This window comes from Dermochelys coriacea, chromosome 1 (assembly GCF_009764565.3).
Source record: "Dermochelys coriacea isolate rDerCor1 chromosome 1, rDerCor1.pri.v4, whole genome shotgun sequence".
Classification (NCBI taxonomy): domain Eukaryota; kingdom Metazoa; phylum Chordata; order Testudines; family Dermochelyidae; genus Dermochelys; species Dermochelys coriacea.
In genome coordinates this window covers 46,192,554-46,214,366 of record NC_050068.2, presented here as the reverse complement: position 1 = coordinate 46,214,366, position 21,813 = coordinate 46,192,554, and the positions used below count along the sequence as shown (strand labels likewise).

At 43.9% G+C, this 21,813-nt stretch overlaps 1 protein-coding gene across 1 annotated transcript in view; it reads right to left on the bottom strand.

The window, feature by feature from the left end:
* MTUS2 (microtubule associated scaffold protein 2) overlaps positions 1 to 21,813 on the bottom strand; it is a 503,536-nt gene that overhangs the window by 65,173 nt on the left and 416,550 nt on the right. The window contains exon 9 of the mRNA XM_038385037.2: positions 1,455 to 1,521. Within this exon, the coding sequence (XP_038240965.1) occupies positions 1,455 to 1,521 (67 nt within the window). The remainder of the gene's footprint in view (positions 1 to 1,454; positions 1,522 to 21,813) is intronic.

Here is a 21,813-nt window from a genome sequence, read left to right as displayed (position 1 = left end):
CTCCCCAGAACTCAGGGAGCAAAGGGACTGCTAAGGGACTGTGAGAGAACCTTGCACAGGCATGCAAGGAGGTAGATGAGGGGAGTCTTCTTGCACCTGTGCACCCATGGGAGCGCTTCATAGAATCTGGCCTTGTATAGACAACTTGGCAATCTTTTTATTGTGAATTTTCTATAGAAAGCACACAGGAAAGAATTCAGCCTGATGTCTGGGTCCTGAGTAGGACCCATTTTCCTCTCCCTAGAGATGCAATCAGTGTTCTAATGGTCACTGCCTTCCTATCAGCTTCCAGAACAGAACAAAAAAGGGAAATGTGCTCACCCAGATGTACATAGAATAAATGGGATGAGTGGCACCAGTTGAGTTAGTCCCTGCCTTTCAAGGCACCCGTATAACCAATATAGTATAAATAAAGTATAACCAATTTACTAAGTGTTAGTTTTTGTAGAACACTGATTTTGGGTTTTGATCTTGGTGCTCTTCCGTTTGTAACCGGAGTGCAGTAACTGTAAACTCACACAAGCAAAGTAATGAATTCTTAGCTATCAGTGCACTGCCACAGCTGAAGGCTTTCTGAGCTGGATGGCATGTTCAGATGCTGTTTGAGAACAATGCCCCTCTGCCATGTACATTGGCCAAACTGGACAGTCTCTACGCAAAAGAACAAATGGACACAAATCTGACATCAGGAATCATAACATTCAAAAATCGGTAGGAGAACACTTCAACCTCTCTGGCCACTCAGTAAAAGATTTAAGGGTGGCAATTTTGCAACAGAAAAGCTTCAAAAACAGACTCCAATGAGAAATTGATGAGCTTGAATTAATATGCAAATTAGATACCATTAACTTGGGTTTGAATAGAGACTGGGAGTGGCGGGTCAGTACACATATTGAATCTATTTCCCTAAAGTTAAGTATCCTCACATCTTCTGTCTAAATGGGCCATCTTGATTATCACTCCAAAAATTTTTTTCTCCTGCTGATAATAGCTCATCCTAACTAATTAGCCTCTCACAGTTTGTATGGCAACTTCCAACTTATATGTATGTATATATATTTCTTCTTACTATATGTTCCATTCTATGCATCTGATGAAGTGGGCTATAGCCGACGAAAGCTTATGCTCTAATAAATGTGTTAGTCTCTAAGGTGCCACAAGTACTCCTGTTCTTTTTGTTTGAGAACAGAGGATACAGATTTATAGATCACAGTCTATGAATAGTAAACATAATGCAGGATTAGCTCCAATGTGTACGATTATGAACCTGTCTCCACAATAACGAGGTAAAATTATTGTTCCCTGCAAGGGCACAAAAATTCACCACTGGGCTTAGGAAGACACTTTATTACAGCTCTGCAGCTTTCCTTGTACCACACGACAAGGAATAACTGCTTTTGTTACATGTGAGAAGGGACATTTTTCACATTGTTAGTATCTGAAGCCCTACTTACCAACTTCATCCCTGATGTTTGCAAGCTCGACTGACAGCTCCTTTTCTTTCACAAGGGCACTTTCATTCTGTTAAAAAAAATAAAAGGATATGTATAGTGTTAGGATATAAATATTCAGGCCTGTCTATAAAGGCCTATACTTTAAGAATTTAGGTATACATTTATCATTTAGCTAGTTATAGAGGTATAAAAGAAAGAATCAAAATCACCGTCTGCTTGTGTAAGGGCCTTCTCTCACTGTGACAGTCTGAGGCCCTGTTCTTAGGCTAATGCTTTTGGCTAAGCAGTGGGAGCAGCCATAAATTGGGAAGCGACGGGTCACATCCTCACATTCCAAACTAGTCACATTGAAATAAGGCAGTCTGGGGCTGTTAGGAAGGTGATCTGATCTATCACCTCCAGAGAAAGGGAAGAGCCTAGAAGATGTAAAAGGAAATTTAGTTTGATAGTTTTCTGTTTGGTAAGAACTCATTTATCAATAGACACAGCTGGGAAACCCTTAGGTCTTTATAGATATAGTTGTGAAATCCTCACTTCTGTATTGTTTTGTCATTATAGTTTCCCCTTTATGATTGTTTATTTGCATGGTCTCTGTCTGGTTCTGTGATTGTTTCTGTCTGCTGTATAATTAATTTTGCTGGGTGTAAACTAATTAAGGTGGTGGGATATAATTGGTTAGCTAATCATGTTACAATATGCTAGGATTGGTTAGGTAAATTTCAGTAGAATGATTGGTTAAGGTATAGCTAAGAATATTACTATATAAATTAGGGGCAAACAGGAAGTAAATTGGGATTCAAAAATAAGGAAAAAGGAACTTGGATTTAAGCTTGCTGGAATTTCATCCCAATAAACATCAAATTGTTTGCACCTTTGGACTTCGGGTATTGTTGCTCTCTGTTCATGCAAGAAGGACCAGGGAAGTGGGAGAGTGAAGGAATAAGATCTCTAACATCTAGTCCCTCAATTTATCCCAGATAAGTACTTTCACATGTTTATTTACTAAGCTGGATTAGGTAAATTCTTCAGATCTAGTTTTGTAATTATTATGAACTAATTCTCTTTTAAAACCAACTGTGGAAGCCAGCATTGACACAATCATGTTTCATGGAAGACTAAGGAACACAATATTATATTTACACACACATCTGTACTTGCAAGTCAGTGTTTGTGCGTGTCTGTGTTCCAGTTTGTGTGGACAGCACATGCAAAATGGTATTAATGATATTAACATACACAAACATATTTGTGTCCCTGCATATAGCAATACAGCTAGATCTAGATAGTGCAATATACTCATACACATAAATCGGATTGTGTATATTAATATATTTATAGCATTCTGTAGATAGTATACACAGTACACACACAAATACCAGTAATAATCCGACTTTCAATTCTATATTTCCAGCTTTATGCATGAACATGGTACATTTTAATTAGATCAGAAGAAAAAAGACCATCTCAAAAAAGGAACCCCTGAATTCTTTTAACATATAACAAAGAATTAAGACAGACATTTAGCCGGAAGAATATAAAATATATTTATATTGGCAATACTAAGATGTCTCTACTAAAGAGTAAGGATTTTGGTAGCAGATATTTCATAAGAGCTGAATGAATCACGAGAGAAAGCTAGTTGCAGGGAAATCCACAGGAGACTGATTTAGTACAAGTGATCCCAGAGTAACAGCATGCACATAAAGCCACTTTTAAATTGGAATGTTTCCTGTGATACATTAGAGAGGAGACAAAGGAACATATCCTACTGGGAACGTCATCAATGATTAGGAAAACTCAATCAAGCTACTATATAAATATGCCCCCAGCAAGGAGAGAACCAGAGTCTTTAAAAGGCACTACAGAAAAATCATATTCAGGGGACATGCAAGGTAGTAGCAAATTCAATGGAAAGGAATCCCAGCAAGTAAACTGGTCAACACTATGCAGGGCTGAAGGGAATCCAGGCACTTTAAGGACCAGTTCAGCAGCAGGCATTGTGAAACATATGGCAGAAAGCTGGTGATTCTGTCACCTATTTTTATTTCCCTGCAGTCCAACAGTTAATTTAATACAAATATTAACAGAAATACATGAAAAAAAAAGATAAAATTAAGAGCTAGAGAAGAAACTTTCTATAAAAAGGGCAGAAGTACCATAAAAAAAAAGATTAATAGACTCCCCCTCCTGTCTCTGTTGTTTCTTCTTTAGCCTGCAGTGAGCACAATTCCTTTGCAACCTTCCTGTACTCTTGTGTGTTCTGCTTTCAGACTGCCTCTGTAATCAGCATGTCTCAGCAAAGCCTCTCCCACCCGGTGCTTGTCTCTATGACACAACACCATTTGACTGGTTTTAGGCCATCTTGGATGAACTGTAGCAAGCATTTTGGGAAAAAAAAAAAAAAAAAGGAAAATTTATATTGTTCTAAAATCTAGGCCATATTTTAGAGTAGAAACTACATGTACATACACACAAACACACACACACGATTTATAGTCTTAGAAAAGAGCTAGAAATAATTTTAAATGCACTATTTTATGGTTGGAAGCAGACTGTAGTCGGGGTGATTCTGCAGCCCCCTTTCACTGCCACTGAACTGCAGAGCACCACAGTCCCTAAGAAATCCAGGGCCTGATTTCCATTCAGACTTAGGTCACTTTACACCACTCTGGCAGAGTGGAGAGGCCTCAAAGTGGGAGTAATTTATATTTACACCTACTTAAAGGTCCTTTTTACTTGACTACAGCAGTGTAAAATGGCCTTAACTTAAATAAATCAGCTGGTTTAAACTCTTAGTAAATGTGAAGGTGATATCAAAAAATATCCAACACATACAATCCACAAGAATTAGAAGGTCCAATTTATCAGAATATATTATATATCTGCTGTCAAATATGTTCCAACCATTAGTCAGTGAGTGTGATACTATCACCACACTCACTTTTCTATCCACTCCTGCCAGGCTGTCTGTTACCACCCACTTCAGTTCCCAACCAGTGCTTTCATACACCAACCGGTATATGTTCCAACCCAACCTTCCTCCTCCTCTTCTAGTTCGTTCCTCAGTTTTTGGGTTGGGAACCGGCAGCAGGTAGGCAAGTGGCATTGGGCACGCTACACTGGGGATCAGTGAAGGTTTCTGGCAGTGGGGAGACCAAGTGAGTTGAGATTTGTGACCTGCCTTGCCTATGTCCTGCACCAGACTTGGACTGCGTGGTACTTTAAAAAAAATAATGTTCTAAACACTATGTGAATGAAATGACAATATTTACTGGCTAAGCTTCTACAGCTGTTAAGGTCAGTTTATGCCATAGGCAGCGTTTCTCAAACTGGGATCCGCGGACCCCTGTGGGTCCCTGAGGGTACTCCAGGGGGAACATGGGCCCTGCTGAGAAACTCCTCCCCCTTCCTCAACTCCTCCCCCTGCCTCCCAGCATGCCGGGGAACACACTTCCTACCTGCCCCAGCTCCGTGCCACTCCCGGAAGCGACCAGCACGTCCCTGCAGCCCCAGGGGAGCCTAGCCACTATGGATGTAGAAACCTTCTACACCAACATTCCACACAAAGATGGACTACAAACCGTCAGGAACAGTATCCCCGATAATGTCACGGCAAACCTGGTGGCTGAACTTTGTGACTTTGTCCTTACCCATAACTATTTCACATTTGGGGACAATGTATACCTTCAAATCTGCGGCACTGCTATGGGCACCCACATGGCCCCACAGTATGCCAACATTTTTATCGCTGTCTTAGAATAATGCTTCCTCAGCTCTCATCTCCTAATGTCCTTACTCTACTTGTGCTACATTGATGATATCTTCAACATCTGGACCCAGGGAAAGAAGCCCTTGAGGAATTCCACCATGATTTTAACAATTTCCATCCCACCATCAACCTCAGCCTGGACCAGACCACACAAGAGATCCACTTCCTGGACACTACAGTGTTAATAAGTGATGGTCACATAAACACCACCCTATACCGGAAATCTACTGACTGCTATACTTACCTACATGCCTCCAGCTTTCATCCAGACCACACTACACAATCCATTGTCTACAGCCAAGCTCTACGATACAACCACATTTGCTCCAACCCTTCAGACAGAGACAAACACCTACAAGATCTCTATCAAGCGTTCTTTCAACTACAATACCCACCTGCTGAAGTGAAGAAACAGATTGACAGAGCCAGAAGAGTACCCAGAAGTCACCTACTACAGGACAGGCCCAACAAAGAAAGTAACAGAACGCCACTTGCCGTCACCTACAGCCCCCAACTAAAACCTCTCCAACGCATCATCAAGGATCTACAACCTATCCTGAAGGACGACCAATCACTCTCACAGATCTTGGGAGACAGTCCAGTCCTTGCTTACAGACAATCCCCCAACCTGAAGCAAATACTCACCAACAACCACACACCACACAACAAAAACACCAACCCAGGAACCTATCCTTGCAACAAAGCCCGTTGCCAACTATGTCCACATATCTATTCAGGGGACAACATCATAGGGCCTAATCACATCAGCCACACTATCAGAGGCTCATTCACCTGCACATCTACCAATGTGATATATGCCATTATGTGCCAGCAATGCCCCTCTGCCATGTGCATTGGCCAAACCGGACAGTCTCTACGTAAAAGAATAAATGGACACGAATCAGACGTTAAGAATTATAACATTCAAAAACCAGTTGGAGAACACTTCAATCTCTTTGGTCACTCGATTACAGACCTAAAAGTGGCAATTCTTCAACAAAAAAACTTCAAAAACAGACTCCAACAAGAGACTGCTGAATTGGAATTAATTTGCAAACTGGATACAATTAACTTAGGCTTGAATAAAGACTAGGATTGGATGTGTCATTACACAAAGTAAAACTATTTCCTCATGTTTATTTCCTCCCTCCCCCCCCCCCCCCGACTGCTCCTCAGATGTTCTTGTCAACTGCTGGAAATGGCCCACCTTGATTATCACTACAAAAGGCTCCCTCCCGCCCCCGCTCTCCTGCTGGTAATAGCTCACCTTATCTGATCACTCTTGTTACAGTCTGTATGGTAACACAGTAAGAGTGAACAGTAAACCCATCAGCATTATTACATGATATTTGTTTTGCAGTAATGCCTAGAGACCTCAGTCAGGACTGGAGACCCCACTACACTAGGCAGCGTGCAAAGTTTTGTTGAATAAAACATGCAAAAAGGTGAGCTGAACTGGTTGAGAAATGTATGATTATGTTCAATGCTCCTCTGCTTCCGCCAAGCGCTCTCTGTTGGTGACAGTATATTGGCAATCTTGAGTGCTGTTTCCCAAAGCAGCAGCCCTGAACAGGATCCCTTTATGCAGAACATCACAGCAATAGCCAGTACCGGTTGAATAACAGTGGGGTCATTTTAAGAAGAATTTTAATGGTGATACAGTCAATAGAGATGTAATAGATTTGTGGGGGGTGAAGGGGCAGGGCTGCAGGCAGAGTGCGAGGGGGTACACTGGCTATTTTATTGCCAGGTGCACTCCTGCAGCTGGGCAGCACTTACTTGTCTCACCAGCTCTCACCTTTTCGAACAAAATCTATTTAATGCAAGGAAGAACTACATAAACCATGACAAACAAATACATACATACCGAAGTCAGACAGACACTTTGTTATTATTCTACTTAAATGAAGACACTGAAAAACAAGTACATAATTATCACGTTTTTGCAAAAAAAGAGAGTGTTAAAAATGGAACTTCAGCAAATTTCTGCCAAGTTATTAATCTTACAGTTAAAATTAAAAAAGTAAAATAAAATCCCGTGATGAAACCCAGCATGAATGAATGCATAAGCTCTCTTCATAGGATCATTTTATGCTAACTTGTAACTTGAAGTGGTGAAGGAGTTCACATACCTGGGGTCCACAATCGCAGTCAACCTTTCACTTGAAATGGAACTCAACATTCGCATTGGAAAAGTCACCACAACAACGTCTAGACTGAAAAAAAAGGGTCTGGCAAAATAACAACCTGACAGAACACACAAAGATCTGTGTGTATCGTGCATGTGTTATCAGCACACTTTTGTATAGGAGTAAGACATGGCCCTTCTACTCTCATCAGGAAAAAGACTCAACAGGTTTCATGTGTGTTGCCGTCGTTGAATCTTTGGAATCTCCTGGACGGACAGAGTCACCAACACTGAGGTGCTCAAGCGGGCCAGCACACCCAGCATGCAAACACTCCTCATACAGAGACGCCTCCGCTGGCTTGGGTATGTGTGCTGAATGAATGATGGGTGCATCCCAAAGGGCATCCTCTACAGCCAATTGGCATCTGGAAAAAGACCCACAGGATGCCCCAAATTGTGTTTCAGAGTCATGTGCAAGCAAGACTTCAAAGAAATGGACATGGATGTGGACAACTGGGAAGATCACACTCAAGACTGCAGCCTTTGGAAACAAGAGCTTAACAAAAGTCTCCAGAGTTACGAGAGGAAGCTGTCCAGCTTAGCAGAGAGGAAAAGAGCTTGCAGAAGGCAGAGCCCAAAGGGTCAAAACATCACCTTTAAACGTGACAGATACGGCAGAGATTGTCTCTCTCGAGTGGGTCTCTTAAGCCACAGCTGCCATAACACCAACTGAGTAAATTCTTTACCTCTCAGGGTCACATACCCATAGTCTCTCGAGATAGAAAGATGCCTGCTACTACTAGAGTACTAGGAACAGAAGACATAGAACTGGAAGGGACCTCTTGGGTCATCGAGTCCAGACCCCTGCTATCACAGGCAACCCCGTCATATGATCCTGTTCATGAATTTATCAAACTCCATCTTAAAACTAGTTGTGTTGTTTGCCCCCACTATTCCTACTGAAAGGCTTATCCTAGTCTTGGAGATGACTGATATATTGATTACTCTCTCCAAAATAACAACATTTTCTCTGAATGTGCTATGCTCTCTGAGTACAGAGAATGTGCAATAACTAGACACTGGGTTCATCCAAATAAAGACCACAGCGCTACCACATTTAGCATCCCCTGGGCCCTGCACTGTCAGTAATAGCCCAGTTTATTTATTGGCCAGAGATTTCTGACTGCCTTCCTGGCTCTTGTTTTGCTGTTTGCTGGATGTGAGATGTGTAGATTAAATTCAGTACCAAATTTTAAAATACTCCCTCTTTGAAAAAGTTTCTTTTTCTCTTTATTAGAACAATGCCACATACATTCAGTTTTCCAATTCTTTATAAACGTCCTTGAGAAATAGCCCTTGATTTCCTGTGACCCTTTAACTGATGGTTTAGAGATTCACCTTTGGTTTCTCTCTCTGACAGAGGAGATAGGTATGGCATTAGCTAATCTTCAAAACAACCAAGAATATCCTGGATGTGCAGTGAACTCACAAATCCCTGATATGTTCTATTATCTTAATTTGCTTTGTCCGTGCTACATTATGTATTTGGACTGGAGATATTTGTGAGACCAGTGTAAATACTACACTAATATGAAATGAAAAAGCCTCTCTTCATCTTCATCAACACGACTCTACTCAGAGCCACTACTTCAATCCTGGTAAATAAAGCCAGCAAATCAGAGATTCTAGCACCAATTAAACAAAACATGACTGCAAAGTCAAACTGAATCCGATGAGAAAACACAGCATCATCACATCCAGTGCTGAGGTTCATTTGGGTTAAGTGTCAAAAACACCACTACTTTTACATAACTCCCCAAAACAAAAGCTAACGTCTGCCAAAATAATTGTGTAAGCATCAAAATGAACATGACAGACCACTGAATTAATCCACCCCATTAATATTTATAGCAACAAAGAATATGTAACAGAAGACAAAGGAACAATCATGCTCCCTAGCCCTGAGCCTTAATAATCAAGCTTCATGACTAGAGGGCTCAAGGGATTAAAGGGATCTGTAGCCTTTTCTTCTCCAGGTCACCAGTTTGAACCCAGCCCTCGGTGACAGTGGCTGAGCGCCAAATTCAGCTCCAGTGTAAAAAGGCCCAACTCCAGGGAAGCCAGTGCCACATCTTACAGTGTTTCCATTTCCACTAGATAAGAAGGGAATAAAACTATGAGCCTGATTGTACATTCCTCACTCAATCAAAACTCCCTTTGCACAGATTCTGACCTCACTTTCATTGGTGTAAATCCAGAGTAACTCCAACAGAGTGACAAAAAAGAAAAAAGCCATTCATCCAAATAAATAACAATGGCTAATCACAGTGATAGGTTATGCCATCATCTGTGGTTAAGTGATTTGCAAGCTCCATTCTGCATCCAGGTACCAGGGTGACTGGGCATTTTTAAAATGCATTGATATGACAGACAAAGAGATACACTATATTTATACAAGGAAAAGTCACCACAACATGAAATGAGACACTGGGCAACTGGAAATTTGCCTCGTTAAGGCAGGCAGGATTGGGATCAAAGCTTATGGAGCCTGTTTTACACCAGTGTAACTGCATTGATTTCAACAGAGTTACACTAGGGTAAAGCTGAAGAGACCCACTGGAGAAACAGGCTCTCCATGTAACCAGCCTCTGACTCCATTGTATTCACGCAGCCTTATCAAGTGTGATTTTTGTTTTTGATAATTGTATTTGTATTGCTCAGAAGCATTTGCGGCTACATCCTATGAAGTAATGCACATAGTTACATTGCACATATTATGGACTAGTGCAAACTAAAAATATGGTCAACATGTAGACGTAAACTGGAGTAATAATAATCATTATTATTATATTTACCAATATTGGTCTATATCCTGTGACCCTTAGTCCTTATTCAGGCAGAAGTGTTGACTTCCAAAATGATTTGCCCTGGAGAGCCTCTTATCTGAGGATCTCAGAGAAATACTAATTATTAAATCTCACGGCACTTTGTCAGGTAGGTAAATATTATTGCTCCCACTTTACGGATGGGTAAAATTAGCCAGAGAGAGGTGTAGAGAATTGCCCGGTGCTACTTGGGAAGTCAGCAGCAGCTGGGAACTGAATATGGGAGTCCTGACACCCTGTCTGTGCTCTTTCCTCAGACCATACTCCCTTCCGCCACAAGGTCTTTAAGAAGGACACTTTTGGTGTGTTATATTCCAAGTTATAACCATACATGTAGTACCACCCTGAGCATTTCTTCCATTTGAACTATACATAGTACAAACACGCATTGCACACAGATGCTCTATAGCATTTGTGATTATAGCCACTGTTTTACGTCACCCCTCTGCACCTATTGTTTTGAAAATATTTCAGAATGTTTTAGTGTGGAAATGGTGCTTAGTCACCATTGTACTTGATTCACAGTCACTTGGAGCAAGGCCTTATATTATCATTGGAAGAGCAAGCAGACACATTCATAATACTCTTACAGCAATAAATATTTCAGCTGATTCTTGAAGACGCAATAATGAAATCCCATTGCAACTGATGTTCATAAGGACTATCTTCCTTTCCAAAAAGGGGTGAATTTAAAGGTGCCATTTCAATCATACTAGATAGCAGGCAACCTCCCCCCATAATTCCCCTTAGGTTAAAGTTCCCAAGCAGAACTGATCACCAGGATGCTCCCCGGTGACTATATTTTAATGAGTTTTATATTAAACCATATATTTTCCTTAACCTGGCTGGCAACATACCTCAAGCTATATTTGAATGTATATTAAATAAATGGGAGGCAGGGAGAGCTTGTCATTAGACCTATTATATGGATCTTTCAAAAATCCAGCCTTTTATGAAATATACTGCACTAGCAAGTGTTCCTGCCAATATATTTTCTATTAAGCAAATTAAAATCATATGTACATTCCCTTCCTGTTCTATATATGCTCAGAAATCTAGGCAAGTGTCCAAAAGAATAGTATGACGAGCTACGTGTTAGAACTGACATACAAATTCTCTCCCACATGCTATCCTCTAACTACCTGTGGATATGATCTTGCTCTTGGTATTGACACATGTAACACAATTCAGTTCAGTGTTCAAGGTTTTGCTTGTGTACAGATTCACCCTGACAAAGGAAAATGTATATTTTGCCTTGTTTCTTTTCTAATGGATTCTATAAGGTCAGAAAAGAAGGAACAATAGAGAGGTAAAATCAGCATGAGAATGAATAATCTCTGCAAGTGAAAAGCTAACTTTAAAACTCCATGCAGGGATCCTGCATAACTCGAGCTCTGAAGGTCTATGAAAAATGTATGAAAATCATAACAACAAATCAAGGCAGCTGTAACTAGAGCCCATGTCCCTGGTACCTTATTGTTTTATGAAAATGCAATTGTCACTTTGAGACTGCAGGATAAAATTATGTAAGGCACTGCAGTGTATGTGAAACCAATGGTTTGATTTGATACTAATGAATGAGAAGTCAGCACATTCTAAATAAGATGAGCATTACACCCCTTTTAGTTACGCCAGACACATTACCTACATTAGCCAGAGGAAGGAGCACAGATTTAATCAGCGTAACGGCTAGCTCTCTGCCCTTTCAATGAAGCATAAAAAGGAAGATGCAAAGTACCGTCTTGTCCAGGCACTGAAGGCAGTAATAAAGCTTGCAGCAGCACTGGCCCATCCTGGCAGGCTTGCTGAAAAGGAAACCAGCTTCATTCAGAGTGAAATTTCCAGGCAGCAGTAATGTCACAAAAGGCAGGTGCGCACTGCTGCAGGCTGCCACAACTTGCATGTGGTCCCCTCAGCTACCTTATTTCTCTTAATAACTTCGGGAATCCAGAAGAAGGAGGTGTAGGAAGAGGAGGCGGAGCAAGCAGAGAGTGAGCAGCATGTCAGCATCCTAATGTAAGAAGGGAGAGTCACTTTGCCACTAGAAGGTTCAGAGTGAGGCAGATCAATAGAGACACAATAATAGAGCCTTTACGAACCTCATCACCCTCTGAGGACAGCCAGACTCTTCCCTGCAAACTAATGGCCATCAGCTTGCCCTACTCAAGCCTCTTCAGCGTTATGATGTGGTTTATGTGACATGTTTGCTCACAAAAGACAGTAACGAAGAACACGATAACATGAATGTATACAAGCAAAGCAAAAAAAGAAAAAGATTTTGAAACTTAACAGAGTAAGCACAAAATACAGAGGAATCTAGCTGCGGATCCGTGTTCCCCATAAAAGGTGGGTCTTTATTGTCCTGGTCCTCAAAGTTACATAGAGTTATTTGCAATGATAATAATAATAATACTGTGCAATTATATACTGCCTTTAATCCAAACATCTGCAAATTCTTTATAAACATTCATTCTTTCTTACAACATCCCTGTACCAGAAGGATGGACTATTTGTAGCGTTGCCGGGCGTCCATATTTCAACTGGAACGCCGGGTTGAAAAGGGACCCTGGTGGCTCGCTGACTGGGCCATTAAAAGTCCGGTCAGCAGCGCAGCAGGGGCCCAGGGTTAAGGCAGGCTCCCTGCCTGCCCTAGCTCCGCGCGGCTCCCAGAATCAGCCACCAGCCCCTGCTGCTCCTAGAGGCATGGGCAGCCAGAGAGGCTCCGCGTGCTGTCCCTGCCTTAAGGCCAGCTCCACAGCTCCCATGGGCCAGGAACTGTGACCAAAGGGAGCTGTGGGGGCGGCGCCTGCGGGCACGAGAGCAGCACATGAAGCCTCCCTAGCCGCTCATGAGTCTAGAGGCTGTAAGGACCTGGCAGCCGCTTCCCAGGAGCCATGGTAAGTGCTGCCGGGACCCCAACCCTCTGCTCCAGCCTGGAGTCCCTTCCCGCACCCAAACTCCCTCCCAGAGCCTGCACTCCGCATCTCCCCAACACCCCAAACCCCGGCCCCCTCATCCCTAGCCCCACCCCAGAGCCCACACCCCCAGCTGGAGCCCTCACCCCCCTGCAGCCGAATCCCTGTCCCAGCCCAGAGATCCCCTGCACTCCAAACCCCTCATCCCCAGCCCCACCCCAGAGCCCACCCCCCCAGCCGGAGCCCTCACCCTCCTCTCGCAGCCCAAGCCCCTGCCCCAGTCTGGTGAAAGTGAGTGAGGGTGGGGAGAGTGAGCAGTGGAGGGAAAGGGGATGGAGCGAGTGAGCGGAGCAGGGCATTGGAGAAGGGGGGTAGGCGCAGGGACTCAGGGAAGGGGCGGGGCAGGGGTGTTTGGTTTTGTGTGATTAGAAAGTTGGCCACCCTAAGTATTTGCCCTGTTTATGGATGGGTAAACTGAGGCACACTGTTGTGCTATGCTCAGTGACACATTGACAGATAGTCAACGGCAGAGACAGGAACAGAAGACTTTTGGACTCCCAATCAATTGCTTTAACCACTAAGCCCTCTGTGCAGGTAGCATGATGCAGTGTATACGACCTTGGTTTGGGATTGGGAGACCTGGGTTCTGTTCCTGACTCTGAGACTGACTTGCAGTGTGATCTTCAGGGCCGGATTTCCCATTAGGCACAGTAGACCCGTGCCTAGGGGAGCCAGCATTTTAGGGGCACCTAAAAATTCAAATGTTGCTGCTCCTCGGAGCCTGGCATGGAGTGGGGTTGGCCGAGGGGGAGCCACTCCACATAGCCCTGCTGGAGCACTCCTCGCTCAGCCCAGCAGACAGCGTCACCTCCCAGCAGTACCAGGAGGCAGGTCTTAGGAAAGTGGGTCTCTGGAGGGGGAGTTTGTGGGGGCACTCTGGGCAGTGAGAGGGCAGGGGACGCCAGGCCGTGGGGGTCTGTGTGCGGCACTGGGAAGATGTGGTGGGGCTGTGAGGGGAGCGCTAGGCATTGGGGGGTTGTGGGCAGGGGAGCACTGGGCAGTGGGGTGCCTAAATTTAAATGTGGCAGGGTACCCAGGCCACTCGCGGTGGTTAGGAACTCTTAGCTGCTGCAGGTGGTGGGGGTACCCCGCAGCTCCCACCTGCTTCCGAGTGGCAGGGGTCCCCGGAGCTCTGAATTGCCGAGGGCAGCAGGGTGACCCCACAACTCCCTGCTGCCCCATGCGGTTTGGAGGGGAGCTCCTACCTCCTGCTCCTAGGGGCACCCAAAGTGTAAATCCAGCCCTGGTGATCTTGAGTAAGTGACTTCACCTCTGCATGCCTCACTCTCTGCATCTATAGAAGGGTAATAATATTACCTCTTCTCCTTTGTAAAGCATTTAAGAGATTGAGGGATGAAACATGACATATAAGTACTAAGTATTATTATTATGGTATGAATGTGTTTGGTTTGCCTTTTTCTGCCTTTCAGAATTCCTAGCCCAAGCCTGAAACTCTAATTGCTGCTTTTTAGATTTGTAGACTGTGAATTTTCATTTATTTCGTTAGTTAGTTACTGGTGTTACATGAGATTTTTACGCTAAATACATAATTGAGTCTGTGACTGCTTGTGAATTTTTATTTAGTTAATTACTGGTGTTAGATGAGATTTTGATGCTAAATACATAATTGAGTCTGTGCCTGCTTGTGGCTGGGTAGTGCAATCCATTAGAGTGCTTGTATAATTAACCCTGTGTTTATAAAAGGCTTTGTACCCTCCAGGCATCCTTCAACTGAAATACCTTAAATTTGTTAGTCTTTAAGGTGCCACAAGTACTCCTTTTCTTTTTGCGAATACAGACTAACACGGCTGCTACTCTGAAACCTTAAATGGGCAGCTATTTATAAGTGATTTAACATTTTTCATAGGGTAAAAAGACCCACAGTAGGGGAGTCCTCTTCAGAGACCCTATATATAGAGAGAGAGAGAGAGAGAATAGACCTTTGTTTTTTTATAATGCTGAAAATAGACTAGAGAGCATGTTGATTCACACCCCACCCCTTCCCTATTTTTAGGAAACATTTGTACTGTAAATGTTAAAAGAGTAGAAACAGAAAAGTTAAGTGCACTATTTTTTCACAAGCCTAATCTCAAACCAATCAAACATACAATACATTTAAACTGCCTTTCAATTAACCCAGAACAACTCTCACTGTGGTGGAACTACTCAAGTGTCATGCTAGCATAGCCAGCCCAGATGGCAGAAATCAGTGCCCCAGGACCAGGGCCAGGGCCGTCCCTAGGGTGGGCAGGGCCCAGGGCACAAGTGACAAATACACCACTTCTGGGACCACCCATGCCAGCCCCCCAAAGCGCAGGGCTGCCTGCCCGGGCAATTTAAAAGGGCCCAGGCCTCCCAGCCGCAGGCCCCCAGGCCCTTTTAAATCACCTGGGGCTCTGGGCAATTGCCTCCTTTGTGACCCCCCATCGGCAAGCCTGAGCATATCTCAGTTCTGGGTGTCCCCAAATAGGCACAGTTTTTTTGTTTTCAGTCTGTTCAGGGATGTGTGAAATGTCTTGAATAAAAGAGGAACCAACAAAGAACCTTTGGTCAAAATTTGAGCCAAACCAAATCTAAAGGTTCAGATAACTCCCTGGTCCATATTAGCTTGCATTTCTGTGAACCTCTGTTCTTCCTGGGTCCAGTGAGGGCTGGAGCAAAGTGTCAGACTATCAGGGATGGGTGAATTTGAAAAATAAAGGAATAATCCCAGTTTGTGGCCCTGAGTTTTAACAATCCCGTTAGAGAATCAAAGGTTTCCACATAGCACCTGGAAATTATTGAGCTGCTGGATATTCAGGAGCATGAGGGTAAGGTTAGAGGGCAATGCCAAAGCATTTCATCCTCAGTGGGAGGATTTAGACTCTGTCACGTGACTCAGGCTATGCCTACACTACAAGCTGGGGGTGTGATTCCATTGCTTGGGTATCCATACTTATGCTAGCTCTCATTGAGCTAGTACAAATATAAATAGCAGTGTAGGCATGGTAGAGGCTGCCGGATAGAGGCATTGGAGGCACGGTTGAGCCACACTGAGCACATACCCAGCAGGGTTTGTACTCAGCACAGCTAGCCAAGTATGTGCACACTAGCAGGGGAATCACATCCCTAACTAGTAATGTAGACACTGCCCCAGCCCCTCAAATCTGTGATTTGACTCATAGACTTTAAGGTCAGAAGGCACCATCATGATCATCTAGTCTGACTTCCTGCACATTGCAAGCCACAGAACCTCGCCCACTCCCGAAACAGACCCCTAACCTCTGGCTGAATGACTGAAGTCCTCAAATCATGGTTTAAAGACTTTAAGTTACAGAGACTTCATCATTTACACTAGTTTAAACCTGCAAGTGACCCATACCCCATGCTGCAGAGGAAGATGAAAAACACCCCAGGTCTCTGCCAATCTGACCTTGGGGAAAATTCCTTCCCAACCCCAAATATGGTGATCAGTTAGACCCTGAGCATGTGGGCAAGACCCACCAGAATTCCCTGTAGTAACTCAGAGCCCGCCCCATCTAGTGCCCTATGTAGGCATTTGCTGGAGAAGAAAAAAATCCTGCTGAGGTCAAATTTCCACAAAAATTGTGAGGGAGACTTGGCCATTAAGATTATAATGTTTAGATCACCCTGTCTGACATTCAGAATAAAAAAAACCCAAGCCCTCAGTTCTCCTCTTTGTCTGCTTTTCACAGAATCATGGAAATATAGGGCTGTATGGGAATCGAGAGGTCATCTAATCCAATCCCCTGTGCTGAGGCAGGAATAAGTAATCTTAGACCTCCCCTGACAGATGTTTGTCTAACCTGTTCTTACAAATGAAAATGATGGGGATTCCACAACGTCCCTTAAAAGCTTATTCCAGAGCTTAACTATTCTGATAGACAGAAAATTTCTTTTAATAGCTCACCTAGACCTCCCCTGATGCGGAAGTGAAGTACTTCCCATTTAGTGATGTATTTTCTCTATTTCTGATGTTCATCTAAGTGCAGAAATGAAGGCCTATGCACCACTTAAACCCTGATGATAAATTGAGATTTAGGACTTAATTTGGGCAAAGGCCTTGGGTTGCTCCTCTGTCCTGGGATGAATTCCACCCTATGTGCTGAACTCCACCTGCCTGTGCCCTCACCACCATCAATACTTGCTGCATATTCTGTTCCCACGTGCTGCTTGTACGCACCCAAACTGCATGCGTCTCTCTGCCAAGACTGCCTCATATAGGGATCCATGTTGGCAGATCCAATACAAGACAGGTAGTAAGGGCAGAAAGGAGAGTCTTGCAGAAAAAAGGCCCAGAGGAATAAGAATCAGGAGAATCTGGGTTCTCTGCCCCAAACTCCCTGTGGGAGCTTGAACAAGTCACTTACAGGCTCTGTGCCTCAGTTTCCCCATTGGTCATATAAGGATAATAAAGCCCCTCTCACAAAAGTGTAGGATGCTATTGTCACCTACCATGCAAACTAATGGTCCAGTTCTGCATGGTATTGAGTGCTCTGAAACCTACTGACTTCAATGGAAGCTGAATCTGCTCAGCCCCTCTCAGCTTGAAGCCTCCGGGTAATTAAAGTCTCGAGAAGGACTTCTATATTTTCTCAAATGTCCCAGGGGAGCTTACTCTATAAACAACCTTTTTAATGGCAAAGAGGCATTGTGGGCATTCATTCATTCCTGTACTGACAGAATCAATTCTTTCCTCCACTCAGGCCCAATACAGTTCTTACTTACAGGTCAATTCCAACACATTTCATTTGATCTCGGTCTAAGCTAAACTGGGAGAGATTATTAGTAAAGTTTAATCATCTGTTTGTAAAATGCTTTGAGATCCTCCAATGGAGGATGTTATTGTTCTAAATTCTATATTTTTCTATATATTCTACCAATATATTCTAAACTATTCCATAATTATTATAAACATTTCTGATTTCAAACATCCTAGAGTATCATCCAACCAATTAAACCTCTGAATGTGAATATCATCCAGAGATCAGATTATTTATCCATCCCTCTAAAATACCCTAAAAAAACCCCATTCTCATGATTTTTTCAGCCCACCAGAATATAGGCCGGGGTGGAAATACCATGAGAAGCCTGTTATTATGAATTTCCAGTCCACTCAGAAGTGGAGCTCTGCACCTTGCAAGATCAGGCCTTAAACCAACATCTCCTTGCTTTATTTGTAAAACATTCCGTAAAACGCCTTCTATAGACAACATTATCGCAGTATTTCATTATAAACAAAAGTCTGATATCTCTTAATTTTAGGTCAGTGTTGTATACTGCTGTTTTTAATGATGCTTTGTAAATGTTATCCATACACACAAGATAGCTTTTCCCATTTCTTTTTTACATGCTTCTGCTTCTAGGTCTATATAAATGCAAATCCAAAGCACAACTCATTGTCAGTTATGAAATAAACTTATGGACCTGCTCTTCTCCCATTGAAGTCAATGGCAAAATTGTCTTGGACTTCAATGGTGCAAGATTAGACCACAATAATCTCTCTAGGATGAAATCAGTGGGAGTTTGGCATAAGTAAGGACCACAGGATTTGTCCCCCAAACATTTTAAATAGGTACCCGGGGTACTGTGAAAGCAATGCATGAAACACACAAGGCCAGATTGGAGCTAGGCCAATTTACCCCAGCTGATGATCTGGCCCATGGTCCCCTTCAAATGGAATGATTTATAGTCTGAGCAAGTTCAAAAGCTAATGTGCTCTCCACAGAGATAATGGGTGCTCTGCAAACATCTTTACTGGATTTAAAAATACTGCAGTAGAGATTCAGAAGATTAAAAATAGTACAGAACATACCCTATATTTTACAGTTTTGCGGAGGATCTTTACATAGAAGACCTGTAACTGTGAGGTTATTTTATTTACAGGATTTCCATGCAAGAAGCACTTAAGTCTCTTACTTAAAATATTCTTATGCTCTAGCTTTATTCTTTTAGCAACAACACAAAAAGTGCAAGAACTATGATATGTGTCTCTTCTCTTAAGTCTGTATTAGATGGTGCCACTTCCTATATAAAAACATGTTTTATTATTTATGCACTTGAAGGCTTTCCTATGGCCTTCATCATCATAACATTGAGGTGCCTAACAAACATGAATGAATTTATTCTTACAATACTTGTATAATGCACAGTAAGGGTATTTCTACAGAGCAACTGGACACCCATGGCTGCCCCGTGCTAGCTGACTCTGAATTGTGTAGACTTCCGGGTTCAGGCTGCAGCCTGGACTCTAGGATTTGGTGGGGAGGGAGAGCCCCAGACCTCGGGCTCCTGCCTGAGCCCAGAAGTCTACACAGCAATGAAACAGCCCCGCAGCCTGAGCCCCATGAGCCCTAGTCGGCTGGCTCAGGGTTTTTCTTTTCTGTGTAGACGTACCCTTATTCCCATTTCACAGATGAGGAATGGAGGCACAGAGAGATGAGGTGCCTTGTCCAGCAGCACACAAGAAAGTCCATCACCGACAAATTTTAAATCAAGCTGGGATGTTTTTCTAACAGATCTGCTCAAGGAATTATTTTGGGGAAGTCCTATGGCCTGTGCTATACAGGAGGTCAGACTAGATGATCACAGACTAGCCTTGGAAACTATGAAAATCTGCATCAAAGGCAAGAAGAGAAGCCAATTGCCCAGAGTCCCATTCCAGTGCCTTCTCCACAAAACCATCCTTCCTCTCTTCTAGAGCAGAAGGCTCTATCCCCCATTCATGGTAGTCCTAAGTAAACAGCTCTTTTCAGTCCTCATGACATATTGGAGATGGAGCTGAGTTTTGATAGGGACTATTCTTTATTATAATGCTTCACATGCAGATGGAGCATTGAATAAAACATGCAAAAGGTCTGTATTGGAAACAAAACTTTACAAATGTGCAACAAAATAACTGCCACAATAATAGCTCCAAGGAAAAAGCGGGGCCTTCCCAGCGTGTTAGTAATATGAGCCGAACATCTCAGCATTATTAACCTGCATTAGTTGTACTACGGTAGTGCCTAGGGGCTGCAGCTAGCACAGGAGCCTTATGATGCTGTACAAATATAAAAGAAAAGACAAACAGAAAGACAAAAAACAAAGCCATCTGTCAAGCTAAGATTCAAATAACCCCAAGTTTTCACAAAGTTCAGGAGAGGGGAGGGAGGCTCAGGACCAAGGTTCTGGCCCACTGATAATACACATGCATTGTTCAGGTTACAGTCTCTTCTAGTCCTCTTCCACCATGAACCAGAAGAAAGAAGCAGTCTCTCTCTCCAGAAGTCCTCACACTGCAGCTCTGGACAAGGTCAGAGATAAACCTGTCCTCCTAGTCAGAGTAATGCTCCCTTTTAATTCATCTGAAAATAAAACTGTGTGGTCCACCGCTCAGGGCACAGGACTGGGTGTGTGAGCATCCTTATAGAATCATAGAAGCGTAGGACTGGAAGGGACCTCGAGAGGCCATCTGGTCCAGTCCCCTGCACTCAAAGCAGGACTATGTAATAACTATCGTGACAGGTGTTTGTCTGATCTGTTCTTAAAAGAATCTCTTGTCAGAGTAGAACCACAAGCCTTAGGGAAGGCTCTGAACAAGGGAGGACGTCTGATGAGCAACAAATAGGAGACTGTTCCAAGCATTGAGGGAGGTGGGGGTGGGATGCATGAGTGAAAGTATGAAGGGGAAGTGGAAGAAAATGATTAAGGACCAGATTCTGATACCCTTACACAACCTGAGTAGTGCCTTACTCCTCTAGTGGTGTGCACATGGTACATCAGTGGCACTATTGGAAGCATATGTGCTGGAACTAGGGGTGCTACCGCATCCCCTGGTTTGAAGTGGTTTCCATCATATACAGGGTTTGCAGTTTGGTCCAATGGCTCTCAGCACCCCCACTATACAAATTGTTCCAGCACCTCTGATTGGAGGAGTAGGATCAGTGGTGAGCTGGAGCTGGTTCGCACCGGTTCGCTAGAACCGGTTGTTAAATTTAGAAGCTCTTTTAGAACTGGTTGTTCCGCAAAGGAGAACCAGTTCTGAAAAGGCTTCTAAATTTAACCAGCCATAAGTAAGCCATAAGCCATAACCAGCCGACTCCACGGGTGCTCCAGCCTTGGAGCACCCAAGGGGAAAATTTGGAGGGTGTAGAGCACCCACCGGCAGCTCCCCACCCCACCCCCAGCCCCAGCTCACCTCCGCTCCGCCTCCTCCCTTGAATGCACCGCCCCATTCTGCTTCTCTGCCCCCCCTGCTTCCCGCGAGTCAGCTGTTTGCGTGGGAAGCTGGGGCAGGCTGAGAAGAGGCCGCGGCTTCCTGCTCAGGCCCAGGGAGGCAGAGGTGAGCTAGGAGGTGGGGCGTGAGGAGGGCTGCCGGCGCGGCAGCAGGTAACCCGGGGGGGGGAGCGGTGTGGCAAGGGAACCGCTCCCCGCCCCAGCTCATCTCCGCCACACTCAGCCTGAGCGGGAAGCCGCCGCCTGCTTCTCAGCCCTCCCCGGCTTCCCACGCGAACAGCTGATTCACGGGAAGCCGGTGGGGGGGCGCGGAGAAGCAGAGCGGGGCGGTGTGCTCAGGGGAGGCGGCGGAGCGGAGGTGAGCTGGGGCCGGGCACGGAGTGGG